The sequence below is a fragment of the Alexandromys fortis genome, unplaced genomic scaffold (assembly GCF_014885135.2).
Source record: "Alexandromys fortis isolate MF-2015 unplaced genomic scaffold, M_Fortis_MF-2015_v1.1 scaffold_232, whole genome shotgun sequence".
Classification (NCBI taxonomy): Eukaryota; Metazoa; Chordata; class Mammalia; order Rodentia; family Cricetidae; genus Alexandromys; species Alexandromys fortis.
Window position 1 is genome coordinate 1,961,849 of NW_026068110.1, and position 16,739 is coordinate 1,978,587.

The window sequence follows — 16,739 nt, forward strand, 5'->3', positions numbered from 1 at the left end:
GGGGAGGCTCAGAAACCCAGGGCATTGATCTCATAGGAGAGAGGCAGACATCGCTGGGGCCTCAGCAGGGAGACAGGCTGAGGAGAGCAGACTCCATGTCCCACAGACTGCTGAGCCAGGCTGGAATTGAGCTGGGTCAGAGAGGCCTTTTGATGAACCAGAGTTGACCAGGATACAAAGGAAGGGCCCTTGTGACGTAACTTAGGTAAGGAACCCTGGCCTCTACCTAAGTCCCCAGCTCTGTGGCTTCACCATGGAGGTTCCTCCATTGGGTCAGTGAAGTGTAGATAGAGTTCTTAGACTAAATTCCTCAGAGCATACCCTAAGAGTGAGCCCAGAAAAGACCTGGGCCAAGTATAGTGGATTACACCTATAATCTCAGCACCCGGCGGCCTAAGTGGAAGAACCAGAAGTTCAAGGCCACCCTGGGCTGCATCAGACCCTGCCTAAGAAAAGAAAAGAGGGGTGGGGGGAGATTGGGCAAAGTGTTTGACCTTGAAACATGAAGATGTGAGTTCAGATTCACAGAACCCATGGGGGACAGGAGGGGTGACTGCACCTGTAACCCCAGCAGTGGGGGACACGGGAGGGTGACTGCACCTGTAATCCCAGCAGTGGGGGATGGGAGGGTGAGTGCACCTGTAACCCCAGCAGTGCACAGGAGGGTGCCTGCACCTGTAACCCCAGCAGTGGGGGATGGGAGGGTGACTGCACCTGTAACCCCAGCAGTGGGGGATGGGAGGGTGAGTGCACCTGTAACCCCAGCAGTGGAGGACGGGAGGGGGACTGCACCTGTAACCCCAGCAGTGGGGGACTGCACCTCTCTCAAAAAAATGTCAGTGTTGGCATGGTCTCCCTGCACACACATGTATGTGTATACATGCTCACATATTTGCTCAGATACAGAAAGGAGGAAAAGAGAAGAGACGGGAGGGAAGGGGATGAGAGAAGAGACAGGAGGGGAGGGGATGAGAGGGAAGGTGAGACAGAGACAGAGATAGGTAGAGACAGGAACTGGCCACGTCAGGTGTCTTCTGAGGGAGAACAGGCGAGTGGCCGGTCACTGGATGGCCAGTGTTAGAACAGGCCCAGCCATAGACGAATGGCTGCTGGGAGTGCAGCAGTCCCGAGACATAAATCACAGGAGAAGCTCGGGAAATGAGTGCCAGGCTTTCCTTCCTATTTAGTGATTTATCCAGGGAAGAGGCGCGTTAATAAACACATTTCCCTCGAGGGCAGGGATAACAGAGATGAATACCACTGTCAGTTTTGGCCTGCTTCCTCTTGTTAGGGGCACCCGAGAGGGTGGGAGTCAGAGTGTTAGCAGCGAAATCTCCTTTTGAAAAATAGATGACGATGGGCTGAGGTGATAGCTCAGTCAGGAAAGTGCTTGCCTTGCAAGCCGGGGGCCTGAGTTCCGTTCCCTGGGACTCTTGTGGAAAGGGGTGTGCTGGTGCATCCTCCCAGGAGGGAGAGGCAGGTTAGTCCCTGGGATTTGGTGACCACCCAGCCTAGTTACTCGGTGAGTTCTAGGCCCATAAAAGACCCTGTCTAAAGAAGATGGACAGTTCCTGAGGAGCAACACCTGAGAATTTCTTCTGGCCTCTACAACATGCACATGCGTACACACAAACACGCACATATGCACACATACTGAAAGAACATATATGCCAAAGACTTGTATGAGTCTCCTTTAGTAGATGTTAGCCCCTTTGTGACCCTCTTGTGCCCATTTTCCACTTAGTTCAGAACGAAGAGCCCAAGAAGGGACCTCCTTTTGCCTCTAGCTTTGAGGTAAGGGTTTTCAAAGTGTGGAACCAGGTGCTCAGAGAATGCCCGGATGGGGGCAGGGGGAGGAGAGTTGTAGGTCACTACCACAGGCTCGGTCATCTTTTCAAGACTTTGGCTCTTTCCTTTACCATAAACTGTTGGCTCACCCTAGACATCCACACAGCCCTGCTGGCACCTTGAAGGAGCAGGGAATTAGCCATTTCACCCAGGCATGTGACACAGGGCGACAGGTGCCGTCCTTGGAGTTCTGCATGGCTTCACAGCAGCATGTACAACACGCCATCTTGCCCTCATTAGAGGGAGGCTGGGGAAGGTTCTTTTGATGTCCTGCACAGCAGTTGAGCAGTACCAAGGCTGCTTGCAGGCAGCATCTCCAGCCGAGGCATATGAAGGCCCAGAGTCCCCCATGGAGATTGGCAAGGCATGGAAGCCATTGCTTCTCGCGAGTATCTGGGAAGATGAAGACATACCCCGGTACTGACCTTGTTTTGTGACGGGCCAGGCCACCCATCACCTAATTCTCATCTCAGGGCAGTCCTGAAGGCTGCCACTACCATAAGACCCCATTGTGGAACAGTGAAGAAACTTTAGTGACTAGGGCCATCCAGTGATGTAAGACAATTTCTAGGCCACTGTTGTGTTGGGAGCAGTGAGACCCCAGATCCTGAATTTTTTGTAAACAACTTGTTTTCCCCTGATCTGAGTGCCTACAGATGCTCTGAGCACGAGACCTTCAGGAGTTCCTGATGGCAGGAGAATGGTTTCTGGTGGGTTTGGCTGGGGTGTGGCTATCTCTATATAATCTGCCCTTGAACACAATAAAGGGAGCATTCTGGGGGCTTTGGTATCAGTGTTTAAAGGTCTGCGTGTCGGTCTGTCTCTGCGTCTGTATTCTCAGCCTCCAGCCCCTTGCCCGAAGTTCGCGAACTGGGTTCTAGCGCACCAAGTGCAGACACGGGGACGCGGTGCGCGGCACTGTTGTCCAGAATAGGGGGTAATGGGGAAGGAGAAAGAACAGACTGGGGCCTGGAATGCCGAGAGAGAGAGAGAGAGAGAGAGAGAGAGAGAGAGAGAGAGAGAGAGAGAGAGAGAGAGAGAGACACACACACACACACACAGAGAGAGAGAGAGAGAGAGAGAGAGAGAGAGAGAGAGAGAGTTCAGAAGTGTCCAAGCATGGCTGGTGTATGTACCTACATGCAGGGGTATATGTGTGCATGCTCAGGAGGTATAAACATTCAGAACCACACATTCCTGAAGCTCAGGTGACCTAGAGCTGGGGGTCCCCAAGTATGAGCACATCTGTGTACCACGAGGCCTCTTCCCATTGCTTCTCCTCTGCCTCCGTGGTCTCTCACAGCATCCTTTCCAGTAGGTCTTGAGGAGCCAGCCAGGAGTCAAGCACCATACTAAGGCTGTGAAGCAGCCTTCCAGCCTCTGCTTGGCGAGGTTCCTCTAGGGTGCAGGGTATTCAGGTGATGCCAGCTGCAGCAAAGCCCGTGACCCTGTGACTCGGAACCCTGTTCACTCTCCTCCCCAGGCGGGTCTCTTCAGTGTTGAAAATGAGCCCGTCACCGCCACACCACACTATGGAGAGATCCTGGACCTTTGTGATGTGGGTGGAATTGGTGATGCTAACATGCCTTTTGTTGTCTGTCATAGCGTCGCGATTCTCTAGCCCACGTGTGACCCCCCGCCTCAGCCGCAAGCGGGCACTATCCATCTCCCCACTCTCAGATGCCAGCCTGGACCTGCAGCGCATGATCCGGACCTCTCCCAACTCGCTGGTAGCTTACATCAACAACTCCAGGAGCAGCTCAGCAGCCAGCGGCTCCTATGGACATCTGTCTGCCGGTGCCCTCAGGTGAGCCCCAAACGCAGGTAAGGATAATAACTGGGAGCAGGGCCGGGGCCATATGGCAGGGTCTGGCCTTTCAGGCCTTACACTGGAGAAAGACAGAACTTCATGCTACACTAACTTAATCAACACATTAACAACTGTGCTGATAATTCGGAAGCAGTAGCGAGGCTGGGGATGTGTCTTTGGTAGAGTCCTTTACTGGCCTGCACAAAGCCCTGGGTTCCATCCCCAGCACTGTATAAAACCAGGCGTGGTGACGCATGCCAGTGATCCCAGCACTCAAGACATAGAGGCAGGAGGGTCAGAGGTTCAGAGCCATTGGCTATATGGTGAGTTTGAGAACAGCCTGGGCTACGTGAGACCCTAATTGTAAACCTCAAAGCAATAGTAATGCAGAGAGTTCACGCCAACCCTGGAGTGCATCCTTACATAGTAAACCTGTCATCAGGGGTTCCATCACGGCACCAGAGGGAGCCAAGGTCAAAAGTGGTCTCCTTAGGAGCTGGGGAGATGGCATAGTGGGTAGAAACAGTAACCACAGAGTGTAAGTGATGTTGGAATCCTCAGAATGCATGTCAAAAGCCAGGCACATAGCACCAGTACTCATAGTCAGTGCTCCTGTGGGGAGATGGAGGAGACGGGAAAGCCCTAGAAGCTCATGCCTGGCCCGCCTGTAGCATGCCGTGGAGAAGCAGCAGAGTCCCTGTCGCAAACACTGGGTGCTGCAAGGAGAGGACTGATACCCAAAGCTGCCTCTGATTTCCCTGTGTATACTTTGGCGTGTTCCTTCCCTGCAGGTACAAATGCTCAAAAATACGTATACATCTGTACACACACAGAAACACAGTTGTTACTGACGTGGCTTTTCTGGTGATTCGCTAATGTGGCAGAGATCTTGTTGTTGACTAGCAAGGCCACACCAGGTGTGACGCTGATGTGGTCCCTGCCCTGAGCACATCTCAGGGCTGGTAACAGTCTCACTATAGCCCCATCCAAACATTCTCCCCTTTCCACTGCACATGACACTAGACTTCCCCAGGACTCAGATGCAGCCAGCATGACTGAAGCGTGATTCCTGTCCTGGCCTCCACTGTCTTGGTCCCCAACTGACCTGCCCCCCCCACTGTCCAGGCAACTTCCTGTCCTGGCCCCCACTGTCCTGGCCCCACTGTCCTGGCCCCCCACTGTCCTGGCCCCCCACTGTCCTGGCCCCCCACTGTCCTGGCCTGGCCCTCCACTGTCCTGGCCTGGCCCACTGTCCTGGTTCCCCACTGTCCTGGTCTCCACTGTCCCGGCCCTCACTGTCCCGCCCACCCCCCACTTGTGCGAAGGCTGGATACAGGCACTTACAGTTGTCTACAATATCTGCTGCGGGAAAATTTGTTCTCATACTGAACATTTTAAATGCTAAGCCCACACCAAGGAGCAAGAATTTGAGGCTGATGGGGCTAGAGAGATGGCTCAGCTGTTACGAGCATTTGCTACTCTTTCAGAGGACCTGGATTTGGTCCAACTGGATTTGAGCAACTCACAAGCACTGGTAACGTTAGCTCCAGGGGATCCAATGCCCACTTCTCGCCTGTGTGGTTACCTACACATACATAGCCACAGACATATAAATAATTTTTTAAAAAAATCTAAGAGAGAGAGAGAATGAATGAATTTGAGGCTGGCGTGGTTCTGAGTTCCCCTTCAGACGCTGAGGCTTCATCTTTGTCCCTTTGTAGATTATGGGATGTCCTGGACCTCTGTGTCCATGAACATGTCCTCAGTACTGGGACAGGAGCCTCTGCAAGGGGAATCCTCATAGCAGCAGCTCACACTGCAGAGATGCTGCAGCAGCTCACACTGCAGAGATGCTGCGGGGAGCAAGGAGGAAACCATATGTCTCTGGTGGCATAGCCTCAGAAGCCACCAGCATCTCTCATCTCTTGCCAGGAAAAAGTGGCTCATGGGCAAGTGTATGACAACTCGTAAGTGCAGCAGAAGCTCAGTGGGGGATGGAGTGAGCTGCAGGGCTCAGTACAACTAGAGAGCGCAGTGGGCCAAGGCCAAGTGAGGTCCCAACAGGCAGCAGTGCTTCAGGGATGCATCTCAGGTGTCAGCACAGAAACAGCCAGCTGTGGGGCTGAGATAGAACCTGGAACCTGCAGGGAGCCAGCCTGCACGGGGTCAAGGTTGCAGTCAAGGAGCTAGGTGTGGGCAGCAAGGCTGAGTGAGGTCAATCCATGGCTATGTATGGTGTGGTTAACATTGTGCCGTCTTGAGCCTCAGGTTTGGTCCTCTCTGCCCAGATGTGTTGGTTAGGCAGTGCACCCACATGGTCCCCCATTCTCCTCTGTTCTCCATTGCAGCCCAGCCTTCACCTTCCCCCACCCCATCAACCCTGTGGCCTACCAGCAGATCCTGAGCCAGCAGCGGGGCCTGGGCTCAGCCTTTGGACATACACCACCCCTGATCCAGCCCTCACCCACCTTCCTGGCCCAGCAGTCCATGGCGCTCACCTCCATCAGCACCATGCCTACCCAGCTCAGCAGCAATAGCAGCAATTGTCTGAATGATGCCAGCCAGGTAGGTGGGTGCGAGAACCGGAGGTGGGCCACCGCTGCTCACGCAGCCCTGAGGGCTGCCATGCTCGGAGCTGGTGGGGATCACTGCACTTTAGCCTGACTGGTCGGTTGCTTTGAGGACAGAGGCCACATGATGGGAAGAGCCTTAAACTGGGCCAGAAGCCCTGACCTGGACCCAGGGTAAGCTCCCAGTCCCTCAGTCTGTCTTCTGTCCAATAAGCTTGAAAGGCTGGAGAAACCCTTCAATGTACAGGGTTTGGTGCTACATAGTGACAAACATGCCTCGTGTAAAACAAGGTGTCTGGGCTCCCTGCTTCAGCCGGCTCTGGTTGGAGGACCAGTCCGAGAGACTGTTTCTGATGCTTCAAAATACAGAAGGGTGGAGAAACTAAGGAGACAACTCAGTGGGTGAAGAGTTTGCTTTGCAAGCATGATCACACATTTGAAAAGCCGGGCATTGACCAGCAGTGATGGCGCACGCCTTTAATCCCAGCACTCAGGAGGCAGAGACAGGTGGATCTCTGAATTAAAGCCAGCCTGGTCAACAGAGTGAGTTCCAGGGCAGCCAGGGCTACACAGGGAAACCCTGTCTTGAAAAATTAAAAAAATAAATTTAAAAATAAAAAGCCAGACACGGTGATGCACACTTGTAATGCTAGTTCTTGGGAGGTGGTCTCTGGAGCTTACTGGCTAGCTAACCTAGCCTAATTGGGGAGTCCTGGGTCCCAGTGAGAGACCCTCAAAAAGACAATGTGGGTTGGGACTAAGGGACACACGTGAGAATAACCGCTGATGTCCACATACGTGCGTGCTCATGAACACAGATATACATTGTGTGAACCCACACATAACATGAACTGCACACATATGTGTACACATACATTCAAATACATCCTAGATGATCTGTGTGGGCAAACTCTAGAGCCACAGCTCTGATAGAATTCGGGGTCCTCTGCCTTGTGCCTACATGACACTCTGTCCTCTGCCTCCTCCCTCAGAGCAAGCAGAGCAGCGAGTCAGCCGTGAGTAGCACCGTGAATCCCATCACTGTTCATAAGCGCAGCAAGGTCAAGACTGAGGCCGAAGGCCTGCGGCCAGCCTCCCCGCTAGGACTGACGCAGGTAGCCTGCTGCCCACTGCCGCTGTCCTTGGGCTGGGACCAGGTCGGGTCTCCTGGTTTGGCTGATGTTGGGCACTAGTGGTGAATGGATGGGAGGAGGGAGAGGAGCAGAAAGGTAGGTGGGTGGGTGGGTGGGTGGATGGATTGGTGGGTGGGTGGATGGATTGGTGGGTGGGTGGATGGATGGATGGATGGATGGGTGGGTGGATGGAATGGTCAAGTGGATGGATGGCCGTTTGCAGTACGTAGAAAGTCAGAGTGTAGGTGAGCTCATAGAGCCATGACCCTCTTACTCAGCACCCTGCACGTATATCATTTTTATTGATATAAATGAGTAAATGAATGTTCTGCATGTGCTACATTTATGGCCAAATTTATGAATGAACACGCACATCTCCTTTCCTTCCACCCTGCTTCAGGCTACAATTATCCCCACATGCTCACGGCCTCAGCCAAGGGACTGAGCTGCTCAAGTCCCCTGAGTGGCTCTGGTCCTTCAGTCTGCCCCCTCTCCTAGAGCCCCCTGGCTCTGGTCCTTCAGGCTGCCCCCTCTCCTAGAGCCCCCTGGCTCTGGTCCTTCAGGCTGCCCCCTCTTCTGGAGCCCTCTGCTGTACCTCCTCTACTATGGGTGCTCCCGGGTAAGGGGACTCGCAGACACCTGGATGCCAACTGCTGGGTCACATCGGGTAGGAGGAAGGATAATTCCTGGTGGGGAGAGTACGGATGGAACAGCTGTGGCCTGGGACCAGCATGAGTGGGCCCAGCCTCTGTGCAGAGCTCTTCAGAAGTCTTGCTGCTTGCTGCGTTCCCCAGGAAGACACATAGTCCATTGCTGCTCTTGGAGCAGGAGTCTGCCATGTGACCCTAAGCCTCAGCTCCAAGCCCCCACAGTGGCCTGCTCCATCTGTGTTCCCAGTCACCAAGAATGCTCGGGGCCTCCAGGCCCTGGCTCCCAGAGTCTGCTGGCCCATCCTTTATCAGGCCTGTAAACTATCAGGCATGCTCCAGACACTTAATTTTCATGAAATATTGGGTCCTCTTATTGTCAGGCAAACAGAGGGGTTGGTGACAAATTCTTCTCCCTTCACTGACACGAACGCCAGTCTGAACATGATGCATAGTTTCCACGAGGCTGGCCGTCATGGGGAGGGGGTGTGCGCGGAAATTGATGAGGACAGCACACATTCAGGGAAGATAAACATGCAGGAATGTTGAGGACGGGGGGGGGGCAAGGATGGGTGCTTGCCAAGCACCTTGGAGTCTCACTCCACATCCGTGGATGGGTCCTCATTACTGCCCTACACTCTAGGAAGGCCACCCAGAGGTCTTTTTCCTGCCCTGCACCCAGAGCTTTTAAAAACAAACAAAAATTCCAAAACAAACAAACAAGCGAAACCTGTTTTGTGAGTGACTGGGAAGATGATCCTGTCAGTAAAGTGCTTGCCACACAAGCATGAGGACCTGAGTTTGAATCTCCAGCATCAGTGTTAAAATCTGGACATGGTGACCTGTACCTAAAATCAATCTCAGTGCTGAGGAGGCAGCAGACAGGTGGGTCTTTGGGGCTTGCTGGTCAGACTGTAGCTGCATCAGCAAGCTCCGTGTTCAGGAAGACCCTGTGTCAGTAAAACAAGGTGGGCAGTGACAGAGTTATGACAGCCAAGGCTGTCCTCTGGCCTTGAGTTCATGCACAACAGCATACCTGAACAGGTGTGCACGTGTGTGTGTGTGTGTGTGCTTGCATGTGTGCACGTGCTCACACGCGCGCGCACACACACACACACACACACTCACTCCAGTTTATGATGATGAGACCCTTAACCAGAGTCTGCACAGATAGGAATAAGGACTACACTCAGTGTCTCTCTGGGCATGCATACACACACACAATTATTATTATGCAAAGTTACATAAGGCCAATTTCATGGAAGTGCATATTCTCCCTATTCTCAGTTCCATGTACTCTCACTAGCATCCCCTTGTTCTGCTGACAGCTTTGTTTCTACCTCATGCCCTCCGTACAGATAGGATTTTATGTATCTCTGCAGGCAAGGACTCACAAGCAAGAGAAAGAACGCAGTATTTGTCCCTCTGAGATTGAGTCATTAATTTCCTTACTGATTACATTGTTGCATCCATCAACATGATACTAAGTTGGGGTAACTAAAATCGGGGAGACAAGGGTGTCTACTTTCCACTCTCTTGTCAGCGTAGTCGAGTTGCAGCTAGCACAATAGGATGAGGGGGAGGGGGACGGAAAAGGGAAGAGCCAGTGCATCCTCATTTGCAGGTGACGTGACCCTATACATGCATGAGCCCTGAAGACTCCCCTGGAAACCCTCAGAGTTGATAACACTGCTGCAGAGTAGCAGGATACAAAATGAACACACAGACATCTGTAGCCTTCCTCTACACCAACAGCATGCAGAGAAAAACCGGAAAAGCACACTGGGCATGGTGGAGCCTTCCTGGGATCCCAGTGCTCTGGAGGTGGAGGCAGGAGGACTGGGAATTTCAGGCCAGCCTTGGTGGCACAGTAATGCAAGCCTTGAGCTGTACGAAGGCCTGTCTCAAATAAATTTAGAGATGGGGGCACAGGGAGAGTCCATTCAAGGCACTGCAGAGGGCTCTTCCTCACAAGGAGGCAGGCTTCATGCCTCCATGTGTGGTTTATTGCAAGGCCTTGCCTCCCTTTGGCAGAAAAGACAGAAGTAACTTTACCCTCTGTTTAGGCCCTTACTTAAATTGTAGACTGGAAGAGCTCCTGCTTTGGTCTTGGAGCAGCCCACCGCTGGGCCTGCTGGTCCCCAGTCCTCTTAGGGCAGTCTAAACTGAGCAGAGCCTGGAGTGTATGAGAAGATGTTCCCAGACGTTCTATGCACTGCCTTAGAGACCTTCTTACCTCCTCCACAGGCTCATCTCGACAGCCCCTGGCTGCTGAATACCCACCCGGAAGGGAGGTGTTCAGATCTCTATGGAGCTAGTGAGCTTGCTTGTCAATGTGTGGCAGCTCTGTCCCCTGCAGAGCAGGGCATTTGTTGGTAGGGTCCCTGGTGGTGAATCAGGGAGCCCTTGTGGAAGAAGTGTCTGTGGCCCCAGTGCAAAATCAGAGAAGGCTTGTGTCTGTGGCCCACCATGGGAAATCCTGAACTTCTGAGATGAACTCAGTGTCCCTAAGTGACCCGTGCCATGGACACTAGAGTTCTTAACCTGGCAAGAGCTTGTCCCTGTTAGCCAGCAGTTTCTTGTTTCCCTGGAGGCTCTTCCTTAGTTTGTTTTCTTTGTTTTGCAGTACAGGGAATGAATTAAACTGGGGTCTTGTGTGTTAGGCAAATGCCCTTGAGCTTTCTCCACACCCCAGAAGCTCTTTCAGAAACACAGGATACATTCCTGATGTTTTTAAAAATAAGTTGAACAGTAAAGCAAATCTTTATAACTGCCTCTGGCCTTGATTTTGGCTCCCAGAATGCTTGGCAGATCCGTTGAACACTGGATGGTCCTCAACAGACTTCACAAGCCCTCCCTGGACCTTGCTGCCAGCCTGGGGCGCCTGCACCTATCCCTGGCCACCATTCCAGGGAAGTCCCCTGTGATCCGAGGCTTTTTCTTTGAAATGGCCTCATAACGCTAATGTGGTCAAAAGAGTGTTCCATTTCCATGATATCACTGTGATAAAACATTCTGACCAAACTCAAGTAGGAGAGAAAAGTAGGCGTTGTGGCCTACACCTCCGGGGCAGGTCCCTCCCTGAGGGAAGCCAGGGCAGGAACCGGAAGCAGAAGTTACGGAGTGTTGTTGCTAGTTTCTGCTCAGCTAGCTTTCTTATGCCCCTGAGAACCGTGGGCCTTAGCTATGGTGCCGCCCACAGGTCCTGTTATATCAGTTAACAAGACAATCCCTGACAAATCTGATCTAGGCACTCCTCATTTCAGGCTCCCTCCTCAGGCGACTCAGGCTATGTCAGATTGACAGTTAACCAGAAGGGGACGCAGGTCCAGGTGTAGGCTACTACACACTAGGATTTGCTGTGGAGAGGAGAGTTCGTCTCTCTGAGCCTCAGTTTCCCTGGCTGTGAGCTGTGGCAGGGAAACACACCCGACAACACAGTCTGTGGGGTCTGCATCCTCTGCCGTGAATCTGACAGACAGTGGCTCTGTGCTGATGGCAGCTGAGTGCCCACGTGCACTTGAGGAAGAGGAAACAGTATGAAAAAGTGATTTGGAAGGCCAAGGACTTGGGGTTTCCCGTTTGTCCAGGCACGATCCCCACACACTTTTCCCGCTCCAGCGGCAATAGGGCTCGCCTCAGCTACCCATAGTGGAAACTGAACCACAGAGGCAGAAGTCAGGGTCTTCCTTTCTCCTATTTACATGCAGATCAGGAGGAGAGAATGCCCTGGTCAGAACAGCTTCATGACAGAGCAGGAAGGGCCCAAGGACTGTCACCTGCGACCGTGGTTTCCTAAGGTTGAGCTAAGGAAAGCGGGAATGAGTGTGACTCTATGTGTATATGTCATGTGTGTCCACATGTGTGTGCATTGTATATGTGCATGCGTATAACGTGAGTACATATATTGTATATGAATGTGTGTCCTCACATGTGCCAACGAAGAGTCTTTAGTATGAACCCTTGAGGTTAATCTCATGCTACCTTCAGGACTGAGTCCCCAGGCATGGCTCATGTGGATGTGGTCTTCCCTTCCCCCAGGAGCAGCTGGCCGATCTCAAGGAAGACCTGGACAGGGATGACTGCAAACAGGAGGCCGAGGTGGTCATCTATGAGACCAACTGCCACTGGGCAGACTGCACCAAGGAATATGACACCCAGGAGCAGCTGGTGCATGTAAGCCTCTGACCTCAGCTCCTGCCGAGGGATGGAGGATCTGGAGCCTTTCACGGCCTGTGCTGCAAAGGGGGATCCCCATCCTCTGCACATGGGTGGTATTATGACCAGGTGCCTTAGGGCCTCCTCACCTCGCCCCAAACACATGCATGAAATACTGAAGAGGCGCCTTCCCCAGCTCGGGTGCAGGGTAGCAAGACTGAGTGCTCTGAGCTGCAGTCCACATGCCCAGGAAGTTCCTTCTAGAACTTGAATCCATATTGTCGACCTCTCTGCAGTAAACCAGGGAGGAAGTGATTATCCGAGCTGTGTGTTGCAGGTTCAAGCCCTTAGACTAAAGAGTGGACAGTGCTTGGGCTGGAATTGGACTCGAGCAAAAGTCCAGAGGTGACAATATAAAAAGATGTGCTCCGTGGCTGTGGAGACAGCTCACTGGCAGAGTGCTTGGAAGGCCTGGTTTTAGTTCCCTTTTAAAAAGGACTGGACATGGTATCAGATGATTTTACTACTAGCAATGAGAAGGCCAAGAGAGGTGCGTGCCTGGTGATCTCAGGCCAACCAACCTAGCCTTCCTCCTGAGTTCCAGGCCACTGAGAGTCTCTGCCTCAGAAACCCAGGGGGAAATACCTCGCAGACAGAATTCCTCAGCTAGAGTCCTGTCTTGACCCAGAAGAGCGTTCCAGAGCTATCTCTGTGGCCTGAGGGAATCCTGTCTACCTAGTCCTGGAAAGAGCTCTCTGCTCTCCAGAGAGGATCTGCTTTGCCTGGTGCTGCCTCTTTGCGCTCTGGGAAGACGGATGGCAAGCCAGAGCCCCGTCCATTATTAACAATTTCTCACTAAGTAAACCAATAAGAAAAAATGAAAGGCGTAGTCAGGAAGCATTTTTCTCATTTGAAAGGCTTTATGAATGGAAATGGGAGCTGGAGGAGAAGGGTTTTCCGGAAGTTCAGAGGGCTGCTCTTTTCCTTACTCCCAAGGTTGTGTTATCTATGCTTGACGGTCGGGCATGCTGCACGGGGCACCGGGCAAGTGGCTTTTCATCTTCTAGGACAAGGTGCTGCCACTCGGTTCCTGGACAGCTGTGCGGGTTGTAAATGTCTTTGTCTGGGAGAGACTACAGCATGAGTTTACATTTCCTCGGAGTACCTTGTAAAATACAAAGAAGTCAGGCAGTGGCATTGCTGCCTCCTTGGCTGACCTGCCTTGCTCATCTACGCTGTTCAGCCCCAGGGTCAGCCTGGCACCGTGCCTTGAGCCCACAGCTAAGGGTCCCTCTCGGGCAGAGCTGAGGAAGCTTCATTTCCCCCTCCTGTGCACATCTCTGAAGCAGGAGTATCAGTATGTCTGCCACACCGCACGTTTAGCCAGCACCTGCTGCTCATACCTCAAGAATGTCACCATAATCACTTTGTCCCCATAGACCAGGCCCTGAGCCTCACCTGGGGTATGTGGGCAACCTTTACTCATCAGCTAAATCCATCAGGGAAGGAGCCAGAGAGATGGTTCAGTATGACAGGTGCTTGTCATGCAAACCTCAAGCCCTGTGTGCTGATCCCCAGCACCCACATAAAAGGCCAAGTGTGGTGGTGCTTGGTCTATAGTTCCAGCACTGGGGAGACGGAGGGACAAAGACCCCCGAAGCTCACTGACCAGCTGGCCTTGCTGAATTACCAGGTTCAGTGAGAGACACTGTCTCAAAAACCTCAGGGGGAGACAGGCTGTGCTGGCCTCTGCCTCCATGCACATCATCACACATAAGGACACACACACACAAACACAGAAGTATTTGGGGCGAGGTTTGGGCCCAGGGTCTCACACAGGCTGAACAGGCATCTTACCATTGAGCTCCCTCCCCAGGAACTAGCCCTTGATAGCTAATTGGGAAACACAGGTGGAACAAAGAGGTGTACCAGCTGGGGATTATCTGAAGGGGTCGCACAGTGACCTCTACACACTGGATGGAATGGGCAATGGGAAGGGTCTCCGGTGATGAGTAGGGGTGGGAGACACAGCCCCTGCTGCTAACTGCAGAAACATCCGTTCAGACCGAAGACTCAGGACTTCATCACAACTGAGACTCTCAGGCTAAGTCAGTAAATAGCAGAGATGGAGTTGTTTGTTTTAACACACATTTGTTTATTTAGTCTATGCTTGTGCCTGTGCCACAGCGCGCTTGTGGGGGTCAGAGGACAACTTGCGAGAGTCGGTTTTCTCCTACCACGTGGGGCCTGGGGAGCAAACTCTGGTCTGTTGGTTTTGGAAGCAGACAGAGACCCACGGAGCTTTCTCACCAGCCTCCGCATGGCAGTATGTTAAGATAGTGTAGCATAAATGTAGGCGTGGTGGTTAATAGGAAGAAAGGGCTAAGGGGAAGGAGGAAGACACACCCACATATGGGTGTGGGCTTCTCTGGGGAGAGCCACACGAGTGTCCTTAAGATGATAGCCTTGCCACAGTTTAGGTGACTTTCTCAAAGACTCTTTCTGCTGCTGTGATACAATACCCAGGCAAAAGCAACGTGAGGGAAAGGTGTGTTTTCTCTCGCAGTCCAGGGTGCTGTCCATCCTGGCGGGGAAGTCTAGGTGGTCACAGTGCAGCCACCGCATTCACCATAAGGAAACAGGGAGGAAGGTAGGCTACTGCTCCCTGCCCTTGCACCGCACTGCACTGTTTATCCAGTCCAGGGTCCCAGTCAAGGGACTGCCTAACCAGTGGGCGGGGCTTCCTGTCACCATAGAGTCACGTGGTGTCATAGGCCTGCCCAGGGGCCGTCTCTCAGGTGATTCTAGATCTGCCAAGCTGTCAATTAGCATGAACTCTCATGGCAGCTGTGTGACCTCAGTGAGCTCGTGGGTGGATCCTGCTCCTGTTGTTCACTGACAGACTTCCAGCTGACAGACCACCTCCCAGTTCACAGCTCTGCATAGGAAGTGATATATTTTCAGACTCACTGATGTTTCCAGAAAATACCTAGGAGAAGAACAAGGCCGTATTCAAGGCCATCTATGCTCAAGGCTAAACGCAGTTTGTCACTATTTGAACATTTAATTTGAAAGTATTATCTCCACATTGGCAGCCTTCACAGCTAATGGTGCTGGAATTCCCAGGATTAGACAGTGAGAGGCTTCTTCCAGCCTCCTCTCCCTGCCGCGTTCCTTTTGTTTCCTTGTATTCTTCTGTGACTTGGGGAAGTCAGGGAAATGAGTGGTAAATTACTTACCTTGGAGTTGTTGCAGCCAACTGCCTGACCGAACCAGTTTATGCGAGGGAGGAGCTTTGGCTCACGGTTTCAGAGAGTGCAGTCTGTGGTCACTTGGCTCCATGCCCTTGGTGGAGTAGAGCTGTTTACCTCTGGCAGATAGGACACAGATCAAAGGCATAGATGCAGGGTTGGGGGCAGACAGACAGAGCCTACACACACACAAACACACACACACACACACACACACACGAGTGTGCACATACACGTAGTGATCCTTTCTGAGGCGTCTGTATGTCCTCGGTAGAGGCTTTGGGATGGGATGATGGTCCATTGAGGGTAGGAGTGTTTGTGGGAAGAGAGGCTCTGCCCAGAGAGGTGACCCTTGAACTCACCACCACCCCTTGTCTCACTCACCTCCATACAGCATATCAACAACGAACACATTCATGGGGAGAAGAAAGAGTTCGTGTGCCGCTGGCAGGCCTGCACGAGAGAGCAGAAGCCCTTCAAGGCCCAGTATATGCTGGTTGTCCACATGCGCAGGCACACGGGTGAGAAGCCGCACAAGTGCACGGTGAGCCTCCTCCCACTGCAGAGCCGCTTGGGCCCAGCCGCGAGCAGGCCCTGACCCCAGCACCTCCTATGCTTCAGCTGGTGTTTCCAATAACAGATGATATCAAACTGGCTGTTTGCACATTTAAAACATTTTAATAACATTTGTTTATGTGGTAGGGGCGGGGGATGAGATATGCCTAGAAGTCAGAGAACAGCTTGCCAGAATCTGTTTTCTCCTTCCACCATGTGGGTCCCAGAGACAGTGAACCTGGCATCAGGGTTGGCAGCAAGCACCTGTGTACATCGAGAGATGCCCCTGGTCCCTATCTGTACATCTTCTTTGGGAAACAGTGCTTGTCATTTTGCTGCTTGGTTGTAAGAACTCTTTTGTAGCTAAGTTTTAGGTCATTATCAGACACACTTTGCAAATATTTTTCCAATTCTCTGTGTTGTCTTCATTTTCTGGATCATATCCTTCGAAGCACAAAAGCTTAATTTAGTAAAATCCAAATTTTAGCTGTTGTGTCTTAGAAATGGCTACCTAACCTGTGGTCACAGTGATTCAACCATCCCTCCTACTTTGTTTTCTCCTAAGAGTTTGCCAGGGATAGTGGGAAAAATAGCTCAGCTGATAGAGTACTTGCCTAGCATGCACAAGGCCCTGGCTTCCATCCCCAGTAGCACATACCCTGAGTGTGATGGTGTGTGCTTTTAACCCAAGCACTTAGGAGATGGAGGCAAGAAGATCAGAAGGTCAAGGTCATCCTTGGCTACACAGTGAGTTTGAGGCCAGCCTG

General features: G+C 52.3%; 1 protein-coding gene across 6 annotated transcripts in view; it reads left to right on the forward strand.

Annotated features, from left to right (window-relative positions):
* The window catches only part of Gli2 (GLI family zinc finger 2), a 221,748-nt gene that overhangs the window by 191,923 nt on the left and 13,086 nt on the right, over nucleotides 1-16,739 (forward strand). For 5 of the 6 annotated variants that reach the window (XM_050124484.1, XM_050124486.1, XM_050124485.1 and 2 more), the window contains 5 exons: nucleotides 3,454-3,655; nucleotides 6,007-6,223; nucleotides 7,221-7,343; nucleotides 12,050-12,184; nucleotides 15,812-15,961. In XM_050124484.1, coding sequence (XP_049980441.1) covers nucleotides 3,454-3,655; nucleotides 6,007-6,223; nucleotides 7,221-7,343; nucleotides 12,050-12,184; nucleotides 15,812-15,961 — 827 coding nt within the window. The remainder of the gene's footprint in view (nucleotides 1-3,453; nucleotides 3,656-6,006; nucleotides 6,224-7,220; nucleotides 7,344-12,049; nucleotides 12,185-15,811; nucleotides 15,962-16,739) is intronic. The other variant, XM_050124487.1, reaches the window with a different exon arrangement.